The 26,222-nt window shown below is 50.4% G+C and overlaps 1 protein-coding gene across 2 annotated transcripts in view; it reads left to right on the forward strand.

Moving 5' to 3' along the window:
* The first annotated feature begins 9,328 nt into the window (after nt 1–9,328).
* CD276 (CD276 molecule) overlaps nt 9,329–26,222 on the forward strand; it is a 30,445-nt gene continuing 13,551 nt past the window's right edge. For both annotated transcript variants that reach the window (XM_033851963.2, XM_073801229.1), the window contains exons 1-2: nt 9,329–9,640; nt 25,324–25,450. In XM_033851963.2, the coding sequence (XP_033707854.1) occupies nt 25,378–25,450 (73 nt within the window). In that variant the 5' untranslated portion in view covers nt 9,329–9,640; nt 25,324–25,377. The remainder of the gene's footprint in view (nt 9,641–25,323; nt 25,451–26,222) is intronic.

A 26,222-nucleotide genomic window follows, 5' to 3' on the forward strand; every position in this document is an offset into this window, starting at 1 on the left:
TAGAACCCAAGGCCTCTTATTCCCATGCAGGAGTCTAGTACCTGTACCCAGGTTCCTCAGGTAAGTTCCTGAAACTTCTCAGACCTCACTGAGTTTGAGGGATACCCTGGGTCAGGCATAGAGCAAGGGCTAATTAAACATGTATTACTACTAATGGTACGGTGGATGCTGTGGTGTGCTGCTGGGATCCCCCTTCGTGACTGAAGAACTTGTTCCCCCAGCTTCTAGCAGTACTGCAGGAAGATGGCTCTCAGCTGTAAGTCTTCTTTGGAAACTACTTCTGCCAAAGAAAGTAACCTGGATCAGGCCATTCCCCCTTCCCAGGAGACCCACATCCAATGGTGGAACAGTGCTTGGGTACAAAAGGCCAGCCCTGACTCCAACACAGGACAATGCTAAAGAGGTCATCCCAGCTTCAGAGTGCCCCATGGGGTTGGCTCAGGCCGCTCCTGCAACTGTATTGTGGCCCGAAGTCTCTCTCTGCCCATTTCTTTTCTTCCTAAGGCGTTGAGCCCAAGAGCATCCCTAATAAACGTCCTGCATCCTAATCTCCATCTTCGAGTCTGCTTCCCAGTAACCTGTCCTGCCACACTTGGGTTGAATTACAGTCATGAGGAAGCTAGACCTTAGGAAGGAGCTGGGGTCAGGTGGCTTCAGTCATGGAGCGGAAGCCCTGAAAAGAGATGGCTCAGGAGGTAGGGCACAGACTCTGAACCTGGAGACCTAGATTCCTGCCTCCACGGAGCAGCTATCTGCCCTACTGTGATCTTGCCTGCAACCCCCCAAACAGATGGGGGGAAGAGGACATGCGATTATTGCTGTTCCAAACTGTGATCTTTCATGACTATTTAAAAACCATGCTGTGTGTCCCAGAGGATCAATCTCTCTCATTCTCATTGCCGCTAACCCAAATCTTTACCCTTTTCTCAGGCTCCGTCCACTTACTTCCCTTGCTCTTAGCAGATGATCCTGCCTTCTACTTCACAGGAAAAAGAAATGAAGCCTGTGGTGAGGCCTCCATTGATTTCCCATCTCTCATCCTTATTACCCCATCGTCAGCTCCTTCCCTCCAGCCCAAGGAAGGAGTGGGTCTCCTAGGCTCCGAATCCTGTGCCTTTCCGCCTTCTCAGAGATGGCTATGTGCCAAGTATCATACCTCTTCTCCCTCATGGGACTTCTTCTCTCTTGGCACCTTCCCACAGGCACATAAACATGCTCAGGTCTCTCATGTCTTGAAAAAACTGCAATCTTTTCTCATCCATGTGTTCTTCAACTACTGGTCCTTCCATTCACCCATCCATTCACTCAACAAACTTTAATTGAACACCTACTATGTGTCAGGCACTATTCTGGGTGCAGGAATACAGCAGCGAACAAAAGAAAATCCTGATTCTCATGGAAATTATATTCTATGGGGGGAGATAGAAAATAAATGTGTAAATGAGTATAGAAAATAAATGTGTAACTGAGTAATATTATAATATTGTCAGAAGGTATATAAATGCTAAGTGGAAAAAATCAAGCAGAGTAAAGGAATTAAAGAATGACTGGGGATGGGGGATTGGTGGATATCACTTTATATAGGGTGGTCAAGGAAGGCCTCCCTGGTAAGGTAACATTTGAACAGAGACCTGGAGGAAATAAGGGAATGAGTTATATGGACATCTGGGGGAAGACTGTCCCGGTCAGGGGGAATGGTAAATGCAAAGGTTCTGAGGCAAACGTACCTTGTGTGTTCAAGGAACAGCAAGGAAAGGTTGATGGAGTAAAGGAAGCAACAGGGAACATGGTAGGAGATGAGATCAGAAGGATAGCAGGGAGCCAGGTCATGTAGGGCTTTGTAGGTCAACATAAAGACTCAACTTTTACCCTGGAGAATTCTAAGCAGAGGAATGACTTAATTTGCCTGTGCTTAAAGGATTACTCTAGCCTCTGTACTGAAAATAAACTACAGAGAGAAAGATAGAAGCAAAGAGACCAATTAGGAGGCTATTGCAATACAGGCAAGTGATGGAGATGGGTGGTAGCAGTGGAGATGGAGAGAGTTCATCTGGTCTGGTCCAGTAGGATTGGTGATATGGGGTGTGCAAGAAAGAGAAAAATTAAGGATGACTGCAAGATTTTTAGCCCGAGCTACTGGAAGAATTGCCGTCACCTGAGGTGCAGACCGCTGCAGGAGAAATGGTTTGTTTTTGTTTTGTTTTCTTTTGTTTCATTGGCGGTGGGGAGCGGGGGGAATGGAAATCATGATTCTTATTGGAGACAAATGGAGATGTCAAGTAGGCAGTTGGAAGTATAGAATTCAAAACACAATCCAAGCTGGAGATTTTCTTTGGAGAGTTATTGGCACATAGATAGTATTTAAAGTGATGAGATGACCAAGGGAGTGGCTGTAGACCCAGAAGACAAGAGTTCTGAGTACCAAGTCCTGGGGTTCCCCAATATTCAGGGGTTGTGGAGAAGAGAAGGACCCAGCATAGGAGACTAGAAGGAGGAACAAGTCAGGTGAGAAGAAAAGCAAGAGAGGGGAGTGTTCTAGAAGCTGGAAGTGTTACAAGAAAGAGAGGGAAGGAATCAGGGGAGAGAGTGAACAGATTGGTGATTAGGAGACAGGCAGAATGACTGGAGTGATGATGCCCTTGAGTAGGAGAGAGAGCACAAGAGGAGGGCCAGCCTCAACACCCACCTTTCACCCAGAGCACTGGCGGGGGGGCAGGGTGTGTGGCAGGCAGAGTATGTGGGCCCAGGTGCTCTGTCTCCCCTCCCAGCTCTGCTCTTCTCAAGGGTTTTCCCCCTTCTGCCTCCATCACCTGACCCCTTTCCTCCTCTCAGACCCATGAGGCACACAACTGGGGTAATCAGATCAAGGTCTTCCTAACCTGTGCATTGTCTTAGAGAAGTGCTAGACCTGGGCAGGACCCTAATGCTGTTCACTTGTCAAAATTTGTCCGTTCCCTCAAGGTCAGCTAGAAGCCCACCTCCCCTGGGAACCCTCCCCTGACCTCCACAGCCCCAGTCCACTCTGCTTTCTCCTCTTCTCTCCTCCCACTTCCTCCTCCAGCTCCAAGCATTGAGGAGCATCCTTGTGGCCCTAGGGTAAAGTGGGGATGGAAGCCCTATTCAGCTGCCTTTCCACCTATCACCAGGAGGGGGCTCAGGGCAGCAAGTGCTTATATGTCAACCATGGAAGGAAGGAACTTGGGGGAAAACAAGCATGGAATTTGGAGGCAAATTTACTCCCTTCCTGGCTTTGCAGACCACCTGTCCATGGTGGTAGTTTGCTTCATTAGTCCTGCCCGCTACAGGGCCGAGGGGGAAATCCTGGTGCTCTCAGTGAGAAATGGCCGGCTGCAGGAGAGTGTGGGGTGGATTCTTTTGGAGGAAAAGGAGGCAGAGACCCTGAACAGCTGACCCACTTCCCCCCCACCACATGGCCAGTCCTTGACAGGGCTGGGAGGTGAGCCCGGGTGCCCTGGCTTCCAGCCTACTGTACTGTCTATACCGCAGTCCTGCCAGCCAAGGTTAAGGCGTTCCTTCCAGAGGTCAAGTTTTCCTTCAGTTACAACATGTGGGAAGCATGGGTGAGGAACCTGGAGGAGAATGAGCCTGGGTTCCTGCCCCAAGGGAGCTCTCAAAATACCTATGGAGATAAGGCATGAGACAAGCAGAGAACACGGTTGACAGCTCATGTCAGATCAGATCAGGGTTGAAGTAGGCACCTGCACCCTGAGGGGGACTTAGGGAAGGAAGTAACCGATTTGTCCAGTTTGAAAGAACCACTTCTGATAGACTCCCTTTCCCTGAGGGGAGGGGATGCAGCTGTGTGAATATCTACCGAGGGTGGAGGGTGTGGAGTGATGGAGAGGAACCACATTTTGACAGCAATGCTGACCCCATTAGAATGGTGAAGGGCTGGTGGGGAAATTTCTAGGGTGAGGGGAGAAACTTGGCGGCTGGGGTCATTCCTCAGAGGTGGCCACACATCTCTCTGAGTGGACAGTCATTGCTACTGCTAAGGTTCCCTCTCAGAAACCCGAGGCCCATCACCATTTGTCTGTGGAGGTGTTGGGTTTCCTCGGAAAGTCTGGCTGTAGAGATTTCTTTAGAAGTTGTGTTTGTGATGATCTCATCATGGGAAATGAGGAAAGGAGGAGAGGTGCCGAATATGTTATTGTGCTGAAAGTCCTGTTTTAAGAAAACAAATGCAAGATTGTATTCATTAGCAAATGCCAGCCACAAACATGGGAAAAGCAGTTAAGCCAATGAGGCATAATAGCCCACATCTGATGCGGGAACCTTGGGTGAAGTGGGCCAGTAGGAAGAAAGCCTGGTTTCCAGCTAGTGGGAAGAAGCAGGGAGGGAGGTGCCCTGTAAGAGGACTGAGCCTTTGATCACTGACTGGAGATGCTGCAGCTCACACAACTTGTCTCGGGTCATCTTCCCCAGCAGCAGGGATCCAAGTGGAGACCTGGCAGTGGCCAAGACATGGTCCGAGAGAGCTCACTTCCATCACACACTGTATTTCTTCCAAAGAGAGGGACAGTGGCCTGAGAGAAGACAGGGAGGGAAAGGGGGCCAGGACTGGCAATCGGTGGTCCTGCCCCAGAAATTAGAGATTGACATAAAGAACTGGCAGGTTAAGAATGACCCATAAGGGAGGATTGAATAAATTGTTCTCAGCACTGGGGCAGTGAAGCCTTCCCTTGTGTCCCTACCAGGATTCAGGCTATGGTAAGATGTCCTGAAGACACCCAGGCACACTTTCTCAAGCCCAACTAAAACCAAATGACCATACTGAGAACATGTGACTGAAAACAGCAATATTAGTACTTAAGCTTTAGCACCTGGATTGAGATTGGGATTTCTGGATTTCAAGAGGTTTATCCACTGTCTTCCTTACAAGGATCTCCACTGCCGACTTCAGATGCTGGACCCCTTGCTCTCTGTGCCTTATTCTTCTAGCTGGAACTCTTTGTCATCCTGTTATGTGCTCTCTTCTCTGAGTCTGTCATAGGCCAAACCTAAGAGCAGGACTAGGGTGAGGGTGCCGTAAAGGAGACATCTATGATGCAAACTTGAAGGAGGTGCTCGCTCTCAGGGCCCTGCAAGTGCTAATAACTCAACTACTTTCATGTGATTAGAAGTCATTAGAAAAAACCCAACTCCCATTGTGATGACAGATTTCCCTTGGCATTATGGTACAGTTTTTATGTTCTTGTTTTGTTCTTTAATTCTGGCCTAACCCTCCTATTGGGAGGACGACCCTGACCCTCCAGCAGCAGGATACAGGCTCTGAGATGGATTCCTAGGACTGGGAGCATTGTAAACCTGGGTTATGGAGAAGGGGGAAGCAAGGGGGAGGGGACGGAATGGCTCCAATTGGGACAGATAATGAAGAAGGGATGGTGGGTCGGATAGAGGTAGCTAGTTATACAAGCCTGATTAGGGGTTAGGGGGTGTTTTGTTATTTTGGAGAGAGAGAGAGAGAGAGAGAGAGAGAGAGAGAGTGTGTGTTGTGTGTGTGTGTGTGTGTGTGTGTGTGTGTGTGTGTGTGTGTGTGTGTGTGTGTGTTGGGGGGGGTGAAGTGTTCCCAGATGATCCTCCCAGGAGGATTATTATTTTAATAATCATTTAATAATAAATGTTATTATTTTATTTTGCCAGTCAGAAGCTTCCAGCTGGAAGTATTTGGATCTAGACACCTGAAGTCTACTCCAACACTCAAGTGCCAGAAATAAGAAACTTTCTAGCAGGAACCTGCAATAGTCACTCTACACCATATTCAACTCTACACTGGATCCCTTCATTCAGGGAAATGGAGTTGACATAGACAGTCTGGGTGGGCTGGCTGGATCCAGATCGGCAGCCCTGGGAGCCCTAAATGAGTGAGCAGGGCAGGTTGGGGGACGTGGCCTTTGCCAAGACATTAAGGACTTGAGGCCTGAAGATGCAGACAACTCAGGAGGTGATCTGCAGCAACCAGCCTGAGTAGAGGTAGGCCAATGCCAAGATATTGGTGTCACAGGGATCCTCGGAAAAAACGCTCAGATTGGGCCTTAAACCCCCAGTGCTACCAAGAATTGATTTTTCTTTCTTACAGACATGAAATATTTTGAGTATTGGCCTTAGGTGAGGCATGTCAATGTCTCTAAGCTGCTTTCTGAAAGATGGACTGCTTAGCTGCTCTATAGAGTCAAAAACAACTGTATAGCCCCCACTTTAAAGCTAGGTTAAGGAATCCAGTTGCTGGATTTAAGAGTATTCAAACAGATGAGGGAGACACTTGTCCTTTTGTATGTCAAAGGAGGCCAAAGGAAATTGTCTTTGAATTTCACCATGAACTCAGAATTTCTGTCCTGGGGAGAGTAATAAGAGGGTCAGAACACCCCTTCCCTTTGCCAGAATGGTGTTCTGATGTTCCTTATAGGTAGCCTGGGGAGGACAAGACTATGAAGGGTCACCATTCCTCCCTCATCAATCCTGAGTGAGCAATGGCAATTCGAGGGCCAGGCCAAGGGCTGGAAGCAATCCGGGGCCAGGGTGGCAGCTCCGCAATGCCTTCAGGAACCAGGCTCCATCTGACTTTCTCCCCTGCCACCCTTACTTAGCTTTTGTCCTAATGGTTGCAAGATGGCTGCTTTACTGTCTGGTTTTGTGTCTGCACTTCAGGCACAAAGAGAAAAGGGAGTGAAAGGCAAAAGGCAAGGCTCATGCCAGCTAAGCCTGCTCTTTTCTATATTTTAATTGCGGAAAAATAAACACAACATAAAATTTATCTTCGCCACTTTTAAGTGTATAGTTCAGTAGTAAGCGCATTCACATTGTTGTGCAATCAGTCTCCAGTCTCTTTTCAGCGAAACTGAAACTCTGTACCCATTAAACAATAACTCCCCATTCTCCCTCTCCCAGTCCCTGGCAACCACCATTCTACTTTCTGTCTCCATGAATTTGACTACATTAGTACCTCATATAAGTGGAATCATACAATATTTGTCTTTCTGTGGTTGGCTTTTTTCACTTAGCATAATGTCCTCAAGGTTCATCCATGTTCATCATGTGTCAGAATTTCCTTCCTTTTTAAGGCTGAATAATATTCCATTTTATTGATGGACACTTGCATTGCTTCCACCTTTTGGCTATTGTGAATAATGCTGCTATGAATATGGATGTATAAATATCTCTGAGACACTAATATCAATTCTTTTGGATACACCCGGAAGTAGAATTGTTGGATCCTATGGTAGTTCTATCTTTAGTTTTTTGAGGAACCACCATGATGTTTTCGATAGTGTCAACAATCTCCTTTAACAAAGGGCTTTCCCTGAAGCCCCACCCAGTGAATTTCACTTCCATCTCATTGGCCACATTAGATCATGTGACTGCCTCTAGCTACAAAGGGAGTCTGAGGAAGACTATTTTCAACTAGGCATAGAACAAACATTCCCTGACCTGAGGAGATTCCTGTGTGCTGGGATGGTCTAGCTGTTTGTGTCCAGGGCCAAATGTCTGAGTCGCAGCTGAGCCTGTCCTACAGACACTCTGCCTATCCCCTTCCCACAGTGTTTGCCCTTTCTGGGGGGTATCAGCACCCTATTAAGCCACTGCTTCCAGGAATGACAGCCAGTACTCATTTCCTTCCCTCCTGACTTGATCTCTCTAGCAATTATGATAAAAGTCTTCCCCCAGCCTCTGCCATAAACTATGTACTATACAGTTTATGCTATAAACTACCCTGTGCTGTTCCTTCACTGTCCATCACGGCTGAATTGTGCCTTCCCTGCCAGACTGTAAGTCCTCTGGGACAGGACCTGTGTCACCACCTTGGGGCACAAAGCACAGGACTGACTCCTGGTGGAGGAAAGGAAAGCAAATTCCTCTAGATTAGTTCTAAGTCCTGCTGTGGGGCTCCTGGATCTCTCAGCTCAGGGGCACCTCTCCCTGGGATGCTTCTCCTCCAGGTCTTGAGGCCTATTCGGGGCTACTCATACTGAGAACTGTGAGGCCAGGCCCAGGCTGGACAGGACCGGACAGAGCAGAGAGAAGCAGTGTGGATTGGAGGGGAGGCTGATGACCTTCAAGAACTCTGGACCAGATGGCCTGGCCTTGATCCCTCCACTCTCTGCCCCATCCCTAGGAGCAGTCACACAGACACAGCCATTATCAAACTTACATTCAGAAACACATGTGCACTTAGATGCAGAGAATTACTCACAGGTGTTCACAAATACAGACACCCATGCCTCACTGCCACACACAAACACACTATAATTAAGTTTGAATTCAGCACTTACATGCAAGAGGGCAAATCTTGGTTCCTCCACTTGATGGTTGGATATCCTTAAGTAAGTTACCTATCTCCTTGTGTCTTAATTTCCTTATTTGTGAAAATGAGGATAATAATAGCATTACCTCATTGCATTGCTGGAAAGATGAAATGAGATAAAACGGTAAAGAGCTTAAAACAGTGGCTGACACACAGAGGTGAGCATGTATCCATGCATATTTCCTAAGCCCTCTCTCATATTGCTGCTGACACTTGGTGGTGGGTCTGGCCATAAGACAAATTGGAGTCCCTTTATCTCTCTGAGCCTCAGTTTTCTCACCTGTAAAATGGGGATAATATTACCTACATGGTCCAGCTGTTGTGAGGATTTAAAGAGGCCCCACATGGAAAGCTCTTAGTCTCTACCCTGGCCCACAGAGGACTGCTACACTTTAGCTGTTGCTGTCTGTAACTAATGGAGAACAGGTCAGAGAATAGGTGCAGGGGCCGGATGTGCCAAGGCAGAGGCCTGACCCCCATCTCTCCCCAGGCTGGAGGTTCAAGCCTGACCCCCCTATCTCCTCCCAGGCTGGAACTGGTTCCTATAAAGACAGAGCCCCAGGTCATGGGGAGGGGGTTGGGGCGGTGTCAGAGCTGCTCCCCCTTTGGGGGCCTGGGGTAGCCACTAGCCTGGCATGGGGCTGGGGGCAGGGCTGGCCGGGTGGCCGGGGGCGGAAGGAAAAGGGGAAAACCAGCTAGGTGGAAATTACCCTGCGGTTGGCTCAGGCGCCCACGACACACTGTATTTATAGAGAGCTCCCAGCAGCTCTCAATGCTTCACAGTCGAATTAACCCTTTCCAGGCCACGGTACCAGCCTGGTGGCGGAGAACACTGGACTGGGGGTCAGACAGCCAGATCCGAGCTCCGGCTCTGCTGCCAGCGGCCTGGAGGGGGAGCTGGGGTGGTCAGTGACCATTCACCTGTCCCCCTAGCAGAAAATAAACTTCGGATCTTGGGAGGGTGGGACAGGGTGGGAGACGGGCAGAGATCAGACCAGCGCCCCTTTACTAGGGCCCCCGCGTGGGTCTGGACCCGGGTCAGGGGCGGGTCTCGGCCGGGTGCCCTGCCCAGCGGGCGGGCTCAGGCCTCTGCCCCAAACCTTCGCCGCGGGGCCAATCCCGCCTCTGGGGCGCACCCGGGCCGCCTTTCCGGGCCTGCAGCTTCCTCCAGCCCGCCCCGCCCCTCGGACTCCCGGGGCCGCCCCCGGACCCCTTTCGCGCCCGGCCTCGCGGCGGCGGCGGCGGCGGCGGCGGCGGCGGCGGCGACTCGGCAGCGCTCCGCCGCGTCCCCGAGTCCCGGGAGTCAGGCGCGGCGCGGTGAGTGCTTGCGTGGCGGGCTCGGCGCGCGTCCGGGCGGCCTTTGTTTGCAGCCAAGCCCTGCCCCGGGCTGCCGGGCAGCGTGCCTGCTGCAGGGCTGCTAGAGCGGGCGGTGAGCCCCCTCTCTCTCAGGGCGCCCCCACCCCAGCCCTCTCCCTGGGCCCGGGCTGGCCTCCGCGCGGGGAGCACGGTGGACCCCGGCTCTGGGTCCCGGAGGCGGCAGGGGGCTACCAGAGTCCAGCCCCGTCCTCAAGATTGCCTCCCCTCCCTGGCCGGCGGGGCCCGGGGCAGTGTGGGACCTGCCCTCTCCCGGGAAGCCGCTGGAGGAGGCTGGGCGGGTAGCTGTGCTCGCGGAGGCCCTGGGTGTGCAGGGGGAATAGAGGCAGATCTGTCATTGTGTTGATGATTCTGGAAAGCTTCACGAAGCCGCTAGCTGGAGCTAGGAGGGAAGTAGAGTCTCGCGGAGTCCCTGCAGAGGAAAACACCCTGACCTGACCACTAGTTCTGAGGAGGGAGAGGTGCCAGGGAGAGGAGGGCGAGGGGCTGGATCGGGGAGGGGGGTCCATTCTGCCTGGCCCAGAAGGATGAGGGAGTGGGTGACTGGAGGGCTTCCACGGGCAGCAGTGGGCACGAGGGGACAGATTCTGAGAAGGACAGGCAGGGACAGCTGGCCTGGGTGAAGGGATGCATAGTTGTTGGAGGGTGGGAGGCAGAGCACGAGGGAGCAGGGGTGGGGCCATTTGGGCTTGGGAAGTCTCAGGGAGATGGTGGGTGGGGTAGGATGGAGAGGGGGTGGAGGAAAGGTAGGGACCCAGGGTGGGAACACACTAGAGGGGAGGGGATTGGATTGAATCCCAGTGTCCCAGGTCCTCTATTGCTGCTTAGCTAGCGAATTGGCAGGTTTGGGGGCCTAAGGCAGTGAAATGCCAGAAAAGGGTATTTCTTTCTCAGCCAAACCTGCCCTAATGAGAAATGCGTGATGGATGACTCAGATATGGGATCTATCATCGAGGAAAACGTTAAGCAAATAGGAAGGCAAAAACCATTGGGGAGTTGGGAGGGTTTGTTTGACTTAATTGAGAAAAACTATTTACCTTCAAATTGGATGTGGATAATTGTAAATGAGTCTGATTTCATCATTAAATGAAGGCCCTAGGTCCTTTTCTTACATGCTTGTCTCTAGCAGTTAGCTTCTATATTAGAAAGTAATGAAGCTGTTCTGTTTTTAAGAGAGTTCTTTATTTAGTTCAGCCTCCTCTCTGACTCCCTCTTGCCTCCCAGAAGTCCCTAGGAAATCTGATGCTGTGCAGCCTTCCTTGTAGTTTGGGGCCCTGCACACAGGTGGGTGCTTTTGGAGGCTGAGAGAAATTGAAGTCTAAACTTGAATTTTAACTCTAAACACGTCCAGTGGGTTGGGCTGATCTGAGTGGCAGGGCTCTGAGGCTGTGGGTATGAGTGGTGGCTCATATTTCCAGCTCTTTAGGAAATGGGAATATTTTGGGCGAGTATAGATTAAGCATTAACACTGACGTTAACCATTAAGCATGGAAATCTTTCTCCGCTGTATTACACATATCACAGTTTTGGCACTAAGGACTTTTCTATAGCAAAGGGACTCTTGAGGGAGTGAGCTTTGCACTAAGTGGCTTCAGTGATGCTTGTATTGGTCCCATGACTGACTTTGGAATTCTTTTCTCTCTTCAATGACATCACTGGTGGTTTCTCCTGCCTGCTTTCAGTGAGCTTTCCAATTCATTCCAGACTCCTGTGTTCCAAGAAATCAGGCAATCCAGCTTGTTAGAGATGGGAAGCCTACATTAAAGCAAGCCCAAGGATGAGAAGGGGTTCTGGGATTTGAGGACCGCTTTTCCTTCCTGTCCTCAGCCCTCTGCACCTCTGTCTGGGCACCCAATGGAAGCAGATTGGCTGAATGTCTGAGATACCCAGATGACTGATAGCTGGGTCAGGTGCTTGAATGTTTGTGGAAAGGACAGTTATAGAAGTGTTGTCCCTTCTGTAGAGCCTGTGTCCTTATTCTGCTGAGGTGGACTTCTGAAAGTTCCGGTGGGAATTCCTCTATCCTTAAACTGTAACCTTCTATGGAGTCGTCAATCTTCATTCTTTATAGTAGGATTTGGGTTTGATGCTGAGCTGAGCAATACTGTTTGGGGTCAGAGACCGAGTGTGATCATAGAGCCGTAAGCTGGGATTCCACAGCACCCAAAGAGACTCCTAGAAAGTGTTGTAGAACAAGTGTCTGGCTTATTGAAGGCTGCTTCTTGGTTGGACATACAGGGCTTGTGCTATGTGAAGAAAAATGACCGAAATCCAAGCAGCCTCTGAGATTAACAGAGCCTCAACCCGTGGCCGTGAGTCACGGGGTCAGGTGAGGAGGAAGAAGGGCAGGCAGGATGATGTCACTGCCCATGAGCTTATCCTCTGAGTGGGTGGCCACTTCCATTGCTGTCCTTTTCCCACACCCCCAGGGCAGGAATGACAGGGAGGTCCACTGGCAAAAGAGGGAAGGCATAGTCAGGGCCTGGGGGAGGAGGGCAAAGAGAGTGGGAACCGGTCCATGTGATCTTTGAGAAATTTCTTTTGGTCTCGTTGGCTCAGAATGGATCAGACATCTGGGAGAGGGCCACGTGTGCTTTATGTAACCCTTGCCTGCCAACCACAGTTCTGCCACCCCTGCAGTAAGAGATTCCAGATAGGCACATTGAGTTTTCAGGTTTGGGGGGTGGGGCTGTGATGGATGCAGTCCTATGAGGTAGGGTATCGTTAGCTCCATTGTATAGATGGGTAAACTGAGGCCCAGAAAGAAGTCCTGTGCCCAAAGACATGCATTTGGCAAATTTTGGGGCTGGGATGCTGTCTCCCTCCAGAACTGGCTCTTTCTGCCACTCTGGAGGCAGACACAGTCTTTACCCCTCATTCTGGAGCCTGATAAGATGTGCTAAGGGTCCCCACAGCAAGGCAGAGGATTCATCTGGGGAGCTGGGGAGAGGGCAGGCCTGACCTGGGTATCCCAGACTAGTTGTCCTTGCAGCCCAGTTGGAACCATTGCTGAGAGTTCTTACTCTTCGAGAGGCCTGGTCCTCAGCACACTCATGCCTTTCAGGAGTCCCTCTTACACCCTCCAGTTCTGACCAGTGCTCCCAGCCAGCTGCCCCCATTCTTCCTCGTTCTCTTTGTGGTCCAGAGAATGAATGCCTCCTCCATACCCCTAATGCCTTTGGGCCTTTGGCTTTCCTGAGGCTCAGCGAGGGTATGTTGGAGGGAACCCGCTGGGAGTGGGGTTTGAGAAACATCTTTTGTTGGGAGCCTTGGAGCAGGGAGAGATACTGCCTCTGGGAGGCAGGGCTCCCAGGTCACCCTAAATCAGTGTAGGCTCCTAGGAACTGGGCCTCCCATGGGGGAGACACTGGAATGTGTACTTATGGGGATGGCCCTGTACTGGGGGATGTGGTGGCAGCAGGGGCAGTAGGGGCTTGAGCCCACTGGGAGGAGGAAGGGAGAGAGGACCACCAGGGATGAGCCAGACACAGAGATGGAGCTGAATTGTGATTTGCTGCTTTGGGGCTTGGGTGCTGGTGGGGTCCTAGGAGCAAAGGGGGTCAGAGAAAGAGTACTGTTCCCAGGGACCTAGATGTATAGATGTATAGCCTGACAGAGGAGGCTCAGTGCAGAGGATCCCAGGAGGACTTTTCTCCATGCCCATGGCAATAATAACAAAAGTAGTAATAATCGTTACCACTGTTTGAGTGCTAGGGGCTTTAAGTCCTCTCTGTATGTTATTTTATTCTTACAGCAGTTCTGTGGGGTAGGGATTGTTACCAGCTTTTTAGGGATGTGGAATCAAATCTCAAAGAGGTTAAATCATTTAAACTTGATCATGTGTCTAGCAAGTCTTCCGAGTTAGAATCTGAACCTAGGCCTGCCTGCTGTACCTGAGCTCAAACTGTACCCTGGGGCAGGCAAGGCAGTCTGATGATGCCGTTTAACAAGTGAGGAATTGAGGCCCAGGGCCACTTGTGAGCAGGCCCTTAGTCACCTCTCATGGTGATTGATGACTGAGCGTGACAGCCTACACTCGTTTCTCTAGGCTCAGATTCCCATCTCTATGATGGGCATGGAAGTGGGCACTGGACAGGTGAACTCCAAGGAGCCTTCAAGGCCTGAGGACTAGTGGCGCCTGCTACACTCATGAGGAGGAATCCCTGGAGATCCAGAGGGTCTGGTGCTCAGGTAGAGAGGGGTCTGCAGCATTGTTTTGCCAGGGTGAACCTCTTTCAGGGTAGAAACCTAAAGGATGTGAAGGCAGGGAGGTGTTTAGGTAGAACACATCTGGAGTAAGTGGACCCTTCCTTGAGTGAAGTCTGGAAAGGCTTCTGGAAGGGATGGGGTTTCCAGACATATCTAGGTAGGCACTTAACAGGACTCAGCAGAAGTTGAGTGAATGCAGGTACATGTGTCACAGGCCTGCCAGGGCTTGACCTGGGATCCGCGCTCTGATTTGGTCTTATGCTGTCTCATGCCTTCCCCTCCTTTCTCCACTCCCGTCCTTTGAATCCTTTTTTTCTGGCCAGACCTCTTCTGAGCTAAGTGTAGCTTTCACTTTTTTTTCAGCGTTCTGTGTTTCGGATGGGGTGTGTGTGTGTGTGTGTGTGTGTGTGTGTGTGTGTGTGTGTACCTCCCGTGTGCACCCATGTGCGTGTATAGCCTCTGCACACACTTCCAGTTCTGAGATGGTGTCACACTGTCTTGTCAAGTGGCTGTTGAACCCTGGAAGATGCAAACTCATTTTGTGCTGGCCCCTCAGCCAGAAGAGGGTGTGAGAGGCAGGCCAGCTGCTGTAGCAAAAGTCACTATGTTCTCAGATCTACTGAGATGTTTATGTTCTCTCTGGTTTTGCCTCCTCCGGTTCTGATGCCCTGACTTCAGTGTGGAGAGGGTGCCTCGGTGGGGATGGTCTGGCTTGGGGAGGCCAGGGGCTCTGCTCTGTCCTGTTCTCCCTCTTCTTGTGCTTCCTATAAGCCATAAGGGAAGCAAGCTGTGGATGCCAGCCCCACTCTCCTGGGCTGGCGCTGATGACACACTGCTGTCTTGACTTACACAGAAATCACTTGGAGAGGAAGAATTGATTTCTTCTCTTGGGTGAGATCGTGGGGGTGGGGAGCAGTGCCCAGTGGACAGCCTTGAACCCCAAAGGCCCAAACTGACTCATTATCAGGAAAAAGGAAGGCCAACAGGATTCCCAGGGAACTCTGGAGATCCCCTCGACTCTTTCCCCAGACTCCATTTATAGAGCACCTATACTAACTAGGACTAACTAGGACAGTTTAGATAATTTTGCTCAGTTGAGTCCTATAATCATCCTGTGAGGGTGGAGTTTAAATTTCTATTGCACAAATGAGCAAACGGAGACTCAGAGAGGATGTTTTCCCAAAGTTGCGTGGCTAGGAAGTGACAGAGTCTGGATTTGAACCTATATCTCCGACTCCAGAGTCATCTTCTAAAACACCAGGGCTCACTCCTTCCATGAAACTTCTCGTGACTACACCAGCCCAGCATGTGATCGTGGTCATAGCACAGGAAGGAGGCCAGGACCTTCCTTTGATGGTTAAGGAGATGAAGACCCTGAGAGGCAATGGGCTTGCTCTAGGGAGCCTAGCAAGTCAGTGATAGAGCCTGGTCTAAAACCCACATAAATCTTTATGTTGCTGTTTTCCTTTTTCGTTTGTTAATACAAAAGAATTACATGCTCGTTGTCAAAGTTACAGAAGTACATCAACGAGAAGGTGGAAGTAGACCTTTACCTTCATTCCCATGCCCCAGAGTTGGGTTCACTATCATACTTCCAGACCCATTTTCTATATACAAACATTCATCCATCCATCTCTCTATCTATCTAAACACACAAGCATTCATTCATTCATTCATTCATTCATTGAACAGTGCTTTGAACACTCATTATGTGCCAAGCCTTTGGTAGAACTAAGGATCCAATAGTAAATAAGGCAGACGTGGTTCCTGCCCAGGGAGGTCCCAGTATGACACGAGGTACACAGACTGCAACGCAGAACAGGGGCATCCTTAGAGTGGCAGACCTCCAACCCAGCTTTTCTGCCAAGGTGACCCTCAGGATGTCATCCAGGAAGAAGGAACTGTGTTTGCAAAAACCCTGTGAGGTAGGGAAGAGGGTCTCATTGTAAGCGACCCTGATGAGAGGTCAGTGGGAGGAGGTGAGGCTGGGGAGGTGGGCATGGCTGGACCAGGCAGGGCCCTGCATGCCGTGGAGGAGCTGATTAGACATTGAAAGTGATGACATGATGCACTTCTGTTTTTACAGCAGTTTTTCTGGTTGCTGTGTAGAGTCTAGATGGGAGTATAGTACTGGGTTGGGGGACAAGAGAGAAAGCGGGGGACTGGTGAGGAGGCTTTTGTCGTCATGCAGGCAAGAGATGATGGCGACTTGGCAGACCAGAGAGAGAAGCAGAGGTGGAGGGGAATAGAGAGAGTAAAGATATATCGGGTTGCCAAACTTTTTCTGTAAAGGGCCGGAAAGTAAAGAGTTTAGGCTTTGTGACTATTGCGACTACTCAGTTCTACTGTTGTAGTGGAAAAGCAGCCACAGACAATATGTGAATGAATGAAGTGTGGCTGTGTGCCAATGAAACTTTATTTACAGATACTGAAATTTGAATTTCATGTGATTTCCATGTGTCATGAAATAGTCTTCTTCTTTTGATTTTCTAACCATTTAAAAAGGTAAACCTTGTCTTAACTGGTGAACTGAACAAAAGCACGTGGTGAGCTGGATTTGGTGCTGGGGCTGTAGTTTGCAGACCCTTGAGATATATTTTGAGGTCAGGGATGGCTGTTCTTGGCGATGGATTGTAAGGGTGTGAGAAATCAGGTTTCTGGCTTGATCAGAGGGGGTGGAAGATGGTGCCTTTATGAAGTGGGAAGGTCTGGGGAGGAACAGGTTTGGGGGAGAAATCAAGAGTTTGAAGAGGGACATGTTAAGAGGGAGATGCCTGTGAGTCATTGGAACACAGATATTTAGGAGACAGTTGGGTTTAAGTTTGGAGCTCAGATGAGAGGTGTGGACTTGGAGAAGTAAATCTGGGAGTTGCCAGCATATAAATGATATTTAAAGCCATGGGAGTGGATGAAATCATCTAGGAAAAAATAGTAGAGAGAATTAAGGAGAGGGCCTAGGAGCAAGTTCCAGGGGGTTCAGTGCCAGAGAAGGAAGGGCCTGCACTGAAATATAGGAGATGGAGCGAGAGGTAGGTGACTAGATCTTGGACCATGGGACCATTTATTAATATAGAAATCAGGTCATATAACTCACAATATTCTTCATTCACATGACCTATGTCATGGGCTTATTTCCATGTAAGTAACACCTTCTTTTGAAAGGCGGTATTCTATTCCATTATATATATGCACCATAATTAATGTACCAGTTCCCTGTTGTTTTCCATGTTTGCTGCTGCCTGGCTGTCTTTGAGAATGGAGCTAGTGTTTCTGTAAACCAGTCCCTGCCAACTATGGCCCCTGGGCCCAATCTTTTGCTGCTTGTTTTTGTATAGCCCAGAGGCTAAGAATGGCTTTTACATTTCTAATGGTTGAAAAAAAATCATGTGATTCATGAAAATTATATGCAATTCAGTTCCGAGTGTCCATAAATAAAGTTCTGTTGGAACACAGCTCTGCTCATGCATTTATGCACTGTCTCTGGCTGCTTTCCTGCTGTAAGGGCAGAGTCGAGCACTTGTGACAGATATGGGAGGGCCTGCAAAGCCTAAAACATTTGCTATCTGGACCTTCACAGAAGAAATTATGCTGACCCCTGCCTGACTCGATTCTGCATCCAGAACCAGCAGTAGGTCCACACACAGGCTGAGCAGGGTATTTTGAGCATCTCCAGGAGGACACGATCTAGAGAAACAATTCTTTGATGCCCGAAATTCTGCCATCAGCTCTTACTTTGAGTAAACCATTGCCCTTTTAAAACATCATCCTTTAAAATTCAAACCTCCTCTGCAGGGTTAACATTACATATGCATCAATTAATCAAAGGTTGGGCCTACCTATGGCAACAATATTACTCCTCTACTTAAAACCCTTTCTTTCTTATCACCTACAAGCTAAATCCAAACATGACCTCCTGTTCCAGCCCTGGCTTGCCCTTTAGCTTCTCCTCCTCCTGTGACCACCATCTTACATCTCCTGTCTGCCCACATGGAAGGGCCTGCATTCCTCCAGCGTCCCATGCTGCTTCCTTCCTCACTGCCTTTGCCTGGGTTTCTCCCAGTGCCTGGAATGGCCTTTCCCAGCCTGACCACCTGGGGAGCTTCAGGTCAATTTTAAGGGTTCACCTTTAGGGTTATCGTGTCTCTGAGGTACCTCCAAGTGGTCCTCACTGTATCTTAAGTAGTACACTGTACTGAACTACAGTGATTTCTGTGCACTCCCCTATTGTAATGCAGGCTCCTTGAGGACAGAGACAGTTTAGTCCTCTCTCTGTCCCCATTGCCTGCCTAACAGGCACTCAGTGAAGAGTTAAGTGGATAGTTAAATACCCGAATGAACGTATATTCAAGGACTACTTCGGTTGTAGATAATAGGAACCTGGCTCAAACTGGCTTAAGGGAAAAAAAAAGATTACTCATGTATCTGGGCAGTCTGGTGAAGCTTTGCTTCAGGCATAGGGGCTGAAATGTTGTTTTCGGGGCTCAGTATCCCTCCTGCCTTCACCTCTGCCTCTGTATTTGTTTGGATCAATTCTTTAGGTTATTGCTAGCTGATAGATTCATTGCCAACAGCCCCAGACCACATCCTTCTTAGCAACCTCAGCAAGAAAAGAGTGTTTTCTGAGAGCGCCAGCAGCAAAGCCCTGGGAGGTCTCTGATTGGGTGTGGCTTGGCTCACAGGCTCATTCCCAAGCAAATCACTGAGTGGGGGCAGGGCGGGCATTCTCCAGTAAGCAGGGTCTGGTCACACGCCGAGGCCTGAGGCTGGGGATCAGCCCCACCAGCACCAAATGGACTGGGTTCCCTGCAGGGAAGCGGAGCCCTGTTATCACAAGGAGCCAGCCTAGAACGAGAGGGGGGCACTCTAGCAGAAAGGATGAGGAACAAAATAAGAGCATCAAGACTGACTAGTGAAGGTAGAGAAGGTCTGCGCAGCATCTGTTTTGCTTCTGTATCAAGGAAAGAAGGGACAGAAGCTGTTAAGAAGGAACCCAAGTTCAGGCCAGAAGCGGAGGTGATAATCTGCTTTAAATGGATTTGTCTTCTGGCCTCTAGGATTGCTGAGTGAATTTGGAGATAAGATCTCTGAGAAGCTATCAGGGATATTTCAGGACAACTGGGGTAGACAGTGGGGGCGGGGGAGGGGGAAGGTGTGGGTCGCAGCATTCCAGTTTCCCACTGTGTACAGAATCAATCCAGGGTCCCTAACCGACCCCTGAGCACCTCCCTTGCCTCATCTCCTGACTGCCTCTCCTCGGAGTCCCCGTCTTCCCAGAATATGCTGTGGGTGCTTGCTGCTCCGTGACTTTGCCTGTGCCAGACAGCTGAAATGTCTCCTCCTCTAGGAGGTCCAACTAAACCTCCCCACTCCTCCACGAAGTGCTTGACCCTCCGTTCCCGTAATACCTGCTATAAACCTGCATCATGTTTGTTGTGTGGATGGATAAATGAATGCTGGAAGACCTAAGATGGGCAAATAACCAGTTTTATGGGGGAATAAGGCAGATTATGGGAAAAACAGATTGGTGACCTTAATCCCTGACAAAACCCTGGAACTAATTGTCAATTGAGCACTTGAGGAAGAGTCCAGTTTCTTCAAATGAGCCTTTTCTCTGGTTCTTCTCCACTTGAGTGGTCCCCTGCCAGAAGCAGTGACACTTTGGGGATGAGAAAGATGGGCAGCTGGGTGAGTGGCAGCACAAGTAGGAAAACTTGTGACCCCAAAGCCCTGAATAGTGGATGGACGTTGATCCTGGGGCAGACCCTAGGGCTGTACGGCTTTCCTGTTCCTGTCCTCTCCCTGAGGACCTTGATGACACACGAAACAAAGTGGGGAGAGGAGGGCAACCTTTTTAGGTAAATTCATTTGTTCTCTTCTTCATCCACCAAAAAATTATTGAGCACCTTCTATGCACCAGGTACTGTCAAAACAGTACTTCAAAAATGGCATCGTTACATAACATCGTGGCATGGTTACATAACACTGTGACTGCACTTAATGCCACCAAACTGTACACTTAAAAACGGTTAAAATGGGAATTCCCTGGGGGTCAAGTTGTTAGGACTACACGCTTTCACTGCCGAGGGCCCAGGTTCGATCCCTGGTTGGGGAACTGAGATCCCACAAGCCATGGGGTGAGGCAAAAAAGAAGAAAAAAAGGTTCAAATGGTAAACTTCATGTTGTGTGTATTTTGCCATAATTAAAAAATATGTATCATGGCAGTTGGAGTGAGGGACTCAGCTTAACTGAATGAAATGTAATAGTAACAAATGAAACATCCTATATAGCTCCACCCCTTCCCTGAATTTTTCAGAAGAGGATGGCAGAGATGTGGCTCTGCAGCGATGTGAGCAAATGACTTCTGGGTGTTGGCCACAGATTTGACAGTCTATTATTTTGGGTTGTTTTGGTGAAAAATGTGGCATGGCTGCCCAATATGACCTCTGCCAGGGAGAGGAAGATCCAATACTTGCAGGGCTGTTATAAGGGAGGGGGCAGACTTGTTCTGCATGGTCCAAGGGGTCGAATGAGGAATGCTATGGGCTGACAGACTTTGGCTCAGTAAAAGGTAGAGCTTTCCACCAATGAGAGCTGCTCAAAAGCCAGTGGATTTCTTTGGGAGGTAGTGGGTGCCCATCCCTAGAGGGAGCAAACAGAGGTTGTGGGAGTGGCCAGAGAAAGGTTCCCCGTTCTGCGACCTGACCGTTAACTTGTGCATCTTCTTCAGAATTTGTTTGGTGGCGGAGGGGCGGGAGGCTCTTCTCATTCCATGAGCTCCCTCAGTGATCCCAACTTTGGCTTCCATGAATAGCTCCCCCATCCTGTTCTGAGTTCCAGCTCTGTGTGTCCCGGAATCCATCAAACATTTTGTCACGGATGATCCATTCCAAGCCCAGTCAGAATTGTTCTTCCCCCTCATTTCCAGGTCTCCCCATCTTCTGTGTGTGACACACGCACCCATCGGTTGAAGCCTTCAGTACATCTTTGGCTCTTCCAGCCCCTCGCGTGCAAACAATCCCTAAGACCAGTCATGTCTACCCTTGAAATATCTCCTAAGCTGTGCCCAGGTATCATTAAGTGACTCTGATGAGATAGCGTTCAGTTCATGTTTTGAAACACCTATTCTAGATGTGGTTTCCTTTTGCTGCTCTGAGCAGTAGCAATTTTCACGGGGTAGGAAGAGGGGGAAGAGAAGGCGGGAGAGGAAGGGAGGGATGAGTCCCTAAATTAGTCACTTCAGATGCTGTAAGAAAGACCCAAAATAACGGTGACGCTAGAACAGATGCTTATCCTCACCCAAGTGACAGTCCGGGTATGTCCAGTGCTGATACTGCAGCCGCTCAGGGGCCTTCTGTCCTGCAGTTCTGCAGTCCCCAGGGTGTTGCCTTTGGCAGTATGGTCCTAGATAGCTCACCACATCTGTGTTCCAGCCAGTGGGAAGGGGGTGGAGAAGAGAGAGGGTATGCTCCTTCTCTTTAAAGGCATGCCCCAGAAGTTGTACACATCAGTTCCTCCCACATCCTATTAACCAGAAAATGATCACATGGCCATACCCTGCTGCAAGGCAGGCTGGGATCTGTAGTCTTTAGCCAAGAGGCCCTGTGCCTAACAAAATATTCTACAGAAGAGGAGGAGAACAGATGTAAGGGGAACACTAGTGGTTTCTACCACAGTCATTTTGTACATTTCAGTGTGACCTGCATGGCAGTTAATTGGCTGGACCTTAAGGATAGAGTACATGAAGGCTTAACGTACTAATGAAGTTCCATTAGCATCCAGTAAAGCGTTTTTTCTTTTACAGATGGGAACATGGAGCTCAGAGAGGGGAAGTCACCTATTAAGACTGCACAGCAAAGTGTCAGAAGTGGGACTGGAACCCAAACTTTGGGCTTGCTTTTTACTGTTTCAAAGAGATCTGGCTGAGAGGCAGATAAGCAGTGCCAGGAGGACAGGTCTCTTGGGGCTGGGGAGAGACCACCTTTCCCAGCCTGTCTACCTGCGGAGCTGCTCATCATTTGTCAGCACTCGCCTTTAGGGTTATCATATCTCAGAGGTGCCTCCAGATAGCCCTCACTGTATCTGAGACAGCACTCTGTACAGAACTGAGGTGATTTCTGTTCACTTCCCTATTGATGCAAGACAGACGCAGCTTAGTCCTCTGTTCCCAGTGCCTGCCTCCCAGGCACTTGGTGAATAGTTAAGTGAATAAATGAATGTATATTCAAGGACTGCTTCAATTGCAGGTAATAGAAACTTAGCTCAAACTGGCCTGAGGGGGGGAAAAATGATTGGCTCAAGTATCTGGGCAGTGTAGGTGTACAGCTTGCTTCAGGCATAGCTGGATCCAGGGGCTTAACTGTTGTTTTCAGAAGCTGTGCTTCTATCCTATGCCGGCTAGCAAAGATTGACACTGGTTATGTGGCTTGACCCTTCTTGCCCTCTCCGTGGGAAATGTTATCCAAGCAGCCCCTGCAGGAATTGGGAAGAGGCAGGGGGTTAAGAGAATATGGGGTGCTATTGGTGGTCATGGTAGGGGCAAGGAGTTCCTCTTGGATATCCCCAGGTCCAGGGCATCTTGGTAAAGAGCCCAGCCTCAGCCCTTGATCTTTGGTTTTGGCTTTATGGGGGTACATCTTGGGTCATCTCTTGGGAACTTCCCTGTGGCTCCACCTCTGCTGAGGTTGGATGCACTTACTGTACCCTCAGGCCAAGGGTGGCCTGGCCCCCTCACTCCTGCTCCTCTGGGAAAGCCAAGGCACCCTGGGGTCTTTCCTGGCAGGGTTCCGTGGAGTTCCCGCATTCGGCGGGGTGGGGTGGGGTGGGGAGGAAGAACCGTCTGCTGACTCACTGGGAGGGGCAGTACATTGCTGACTCCAGGGCAGGTCCTGCCTGGGGATGACAATTCCCCTTTGTAGAAAAGGTGGGCAGCGTGGTATGAATGCAGCGTGAGGTCTGTGTGTCTCCATGGGGCTCTGCGTACTAGGCAGCCCATCTGTCCCACTGGTCACAGGCCGTGCTCTCATTCCCTGGCCACATCTTGTCTCTGAGATGTGTTTCTCCCTCCTGCCTTCAGCTCTGGGAGCCCAGCTATCGGGGTGGGAGTCTCTTGGTGTCCTCGGTTCTGGTGTGTCAAGGGCTTCTCCCCAGGGAAAGCACGAGAGTGGGAACTTCCCTGAGTCCAGAGTCTAGGAAGGGAGTTGAAGGGAGCAAATCCAATGCCCTGCGAACCTCTCATCCTCCCTCTGGAGGGAAGGACAGCTCGGCCCTTGGGGAACCTGATAGGTCTGGTCGGAAGAGAGGTGCTCCCTGACCTCCCCACATTCGTGGAGGTGGCAGGCAGTCCCAAGCGACCCTGGCAAGTACAACCCAGTGGCAGGAATTAGCTTGATGGATGAAGGAGAAGTCATAAGAAAGGTCTTGAGTACCAGGCAGAGGCGTGTGGGTTTACTCCCGCGGTAAATAGGGAACCATGAGAGGTGCCTGTGGGGGAAGGATGTGAGCAGATTCCTACCTCAGGTCCTAAGAGGAGACATGTAAAATGTGGGGTTGTCAGGGATGGACTGGAGGGTCCCAGGAGGATCACAGGAGTGCTGGCCGCACAGGTGAGGGTGGGAGACGGTGGGCATGGGCAGCAGTGGGAAGGGTGAGGGAGGCCCAGGAAGGACAGGCCTTGGTTCTGTCTGGGGGTGAAAGAAAGGAAGGGAGACTCGGAATCTGGGAGTTTCTTAACCTTAGTCCCTGTGATTCCTTCAGTGGGCAGGCAAGCATGGCAGGCCGCTGCCTGCCAGCACTTCCTCTGGGCCGTGGTGGCCCTTGTAGGCAGGATGTGGTGCCCGCCAAGGGTGACTTTATGAATGGAGCGTGAAGGCTGCTGACTCAGCAGGTGGCAAGGCTTTGAGGCCGCCAGGTTTGGACCGGAAGTGTCTGGGAAGGAAGTGGCTGCTCAGGGCTTCCCCGCCGCGGACAGCTGGGGGTGGAGGATGTACTGGGCAGGATGCACCCGGCTTGGCTAAGGGACTCCCTCAGCTCAGCTGCTGGGTGTGTGTGTGGGGGGGGTGGGGAGTGGGGTGCTAGGCTGGGACTGGGAGGGTTGAGGCTGGGTGCCTGTGACTGGAATTGATGCTAATGGCTGTTGATGACATTTGCTCCCTGGAAGGGCAGAGAGGTGTGTCAGGAGGTGGGGAACTCGAACCCTTCTCATCTGTGCTCTCTGGCAAATTACATCACACTAACGAAGTCCCCTCCCTTATCTGGGCTTTAATTTTTTTCTTCTTGCAGAATGGGACCAAGTCAGGCAGCCCGGCTCCCTGGGTGGTTTTGGAGAATGTGAAACCTTTTATATTTTTGTGAAATCGTGTTGGATAGTATGAATCGACCCTGGTGACGTGGTTTGGTCAGGAGGTGGCACGAACAATCAGGCAGCAGCTGTGGGACACAGGGAGCAGGCGGACAGCTTGGTGGGGCTGGGGGCGGGCAGAAGGGCAGCCAGGGGCTGGACCCGGGGAGGTCTGGGCCTCCCTGGCTCAGGTCTGACGTGTAGTCACAGAAATATCTCACTCGGTCCTGACTCCGCTTGGGGGGTCAGCCCCAGTCCAGGCCTCGTCCATTTCTGATCGGTCTTGGGCGCTCACTACACACAGGTTAAACTAGCCAGTGTCCTTTCCCTTCAGCCCCGTACTCATATACCAGGCTGCCTTCTAGAAGTCTCACCTGGAAGTTCCTGCACAAACACTGCTCACTGTACGTGCCCTACACCCAACTCTTCCACATTCTCTGTCTCCGTGAGTGTCCCACCTGGTCACTGGGCTCAAAACCATGGACACCCTGACTGCTCCCTCTCTCTCTCCCCTGTCCTACCATGCTGTCGCTTTCTCCCAGACCTGCTTTGTCTCTTCTGTCCAGCTTTTCTCATTTATCCTGCACAGCTGTCATAGTAATCTTTAGGAACCACAGCTCTGACCATATCCTTTCCTCTATTCCAGAACCTTCAGTGGCTCCCAGCTGCCTTTAGGATAAACTTTCAACCTCTTAGCCAATCTCTAAGTCTTATTCTCCCCTACCAGCTGTTGTCTTGAGCCAAACCAATCCGTGTACATCCTTGGCCTGAGCAGACAGACTTGCCTTAACTAGCTGCCTTACCTCTCCCTCCTTTTGTTTGCATACCAACATCTTAGAAGGGGTGGGTCCCAGCTGCCCACTGCCCTGCTCCCCTGATCCAGCCTCCCCAGTGACTCACTTCCCTCCTGCCAGCATCTCTCAAAATATCCCTCAGCAGGGAGCCTTGTGCGGGTATAGGAGGGAGGACCTCCCAGCGGGCAGTTGCAGCCTTCCACCAAGCTGGTCCAGGGGAGATGAGGTGAGAGAGGGCCTGGGGAGGACGTTTTGAGACAAAGGCCTCACTTCCTCTTCCTCGCAGGCAGGGGCAGCCTTCCACCACGGAGAGCCCAGCTGTCAGCTGTCTCACGGGAAGATGCTGTGTGGACCGGGCAGCACGGGTATGCGTGTGGCCACTGCCCTGGGAGTGCTGTGGTTCTGCCTCGCAGGTGAGGGGAGCAGAGTGGGGCCTGGAGGTGTGGGAGGAGGGGACCATTCCCGCCAAGCCTCTCTGTCTAGCAGGGCTGGGGAGGTTTTGGCTAACCTCCTCCCAATCTCCTCTCTGCCCTGTCCACCTCATTCCTACCTCTGGGATCCAACAGGCAACTTACTTTACATTTTTTAGACTCTGTTTTCTCTTCTGTAAAATGATAATGTGAGCACTAAATGTGATAACGCTGTTTCTCGAACAAACTGTATGTGTGCTTCCTCCCCAGGGCCTTTGCACATACTGTTCCCTCTGCCTGAAACTTTGTGCCCCCGAATGTCTGCATGACTTGAGCCCTTATTTCATTCAAGCCTTTGCTCAAATGCCACCTTCCCCAGGCTTTCCTGGCTACCTTGTATAAAATAGTTCATCTTCCCTCCCTTTCCCCGACCTTACTTCATGCTTCTTCCCAACATTTATCTGCACCTGACATATTATATGTTTGCTTGCTGATTGCCTGCTCTGCTCAAAGAGCAGGATGTGTCTCCAGGGCCAAGATGGATGCCAGCCACATAGCAGGTGTGTAAATCTTCCCACACAGTTCTTGGCACAGAGTTAGCATTCAATAATGGCAGCTACTTTAATAACAACATCATCATAATTCAAATCCTAATCAGTTTCTGCTCTAAGGGAGAGTTTGCCTTCTCCCGCCAAGGGGTAGACAAAGTTGAGTGTCTGGTGCCATCTGGTGGTCGGAAAGAGGAAGCACCGCTTTACCCAGAGCTATTGATCCT

Source organism: Tursiops truncatus, chromosome 2 (assembly GCF_011762595.2).
Source record: "Tursiops truncatus isolate mTurTru1 chromosome 2, mTurTru1.mat.Y, whole genome shotgun sequence".
NCBI classification, from domain to species: domain Eukaryota; kingdom Metazoa; phylum Chordata; class Mammalia; order Artiodactyla; family Delphinidae; genus Tursiops; species Tursiops truncatus.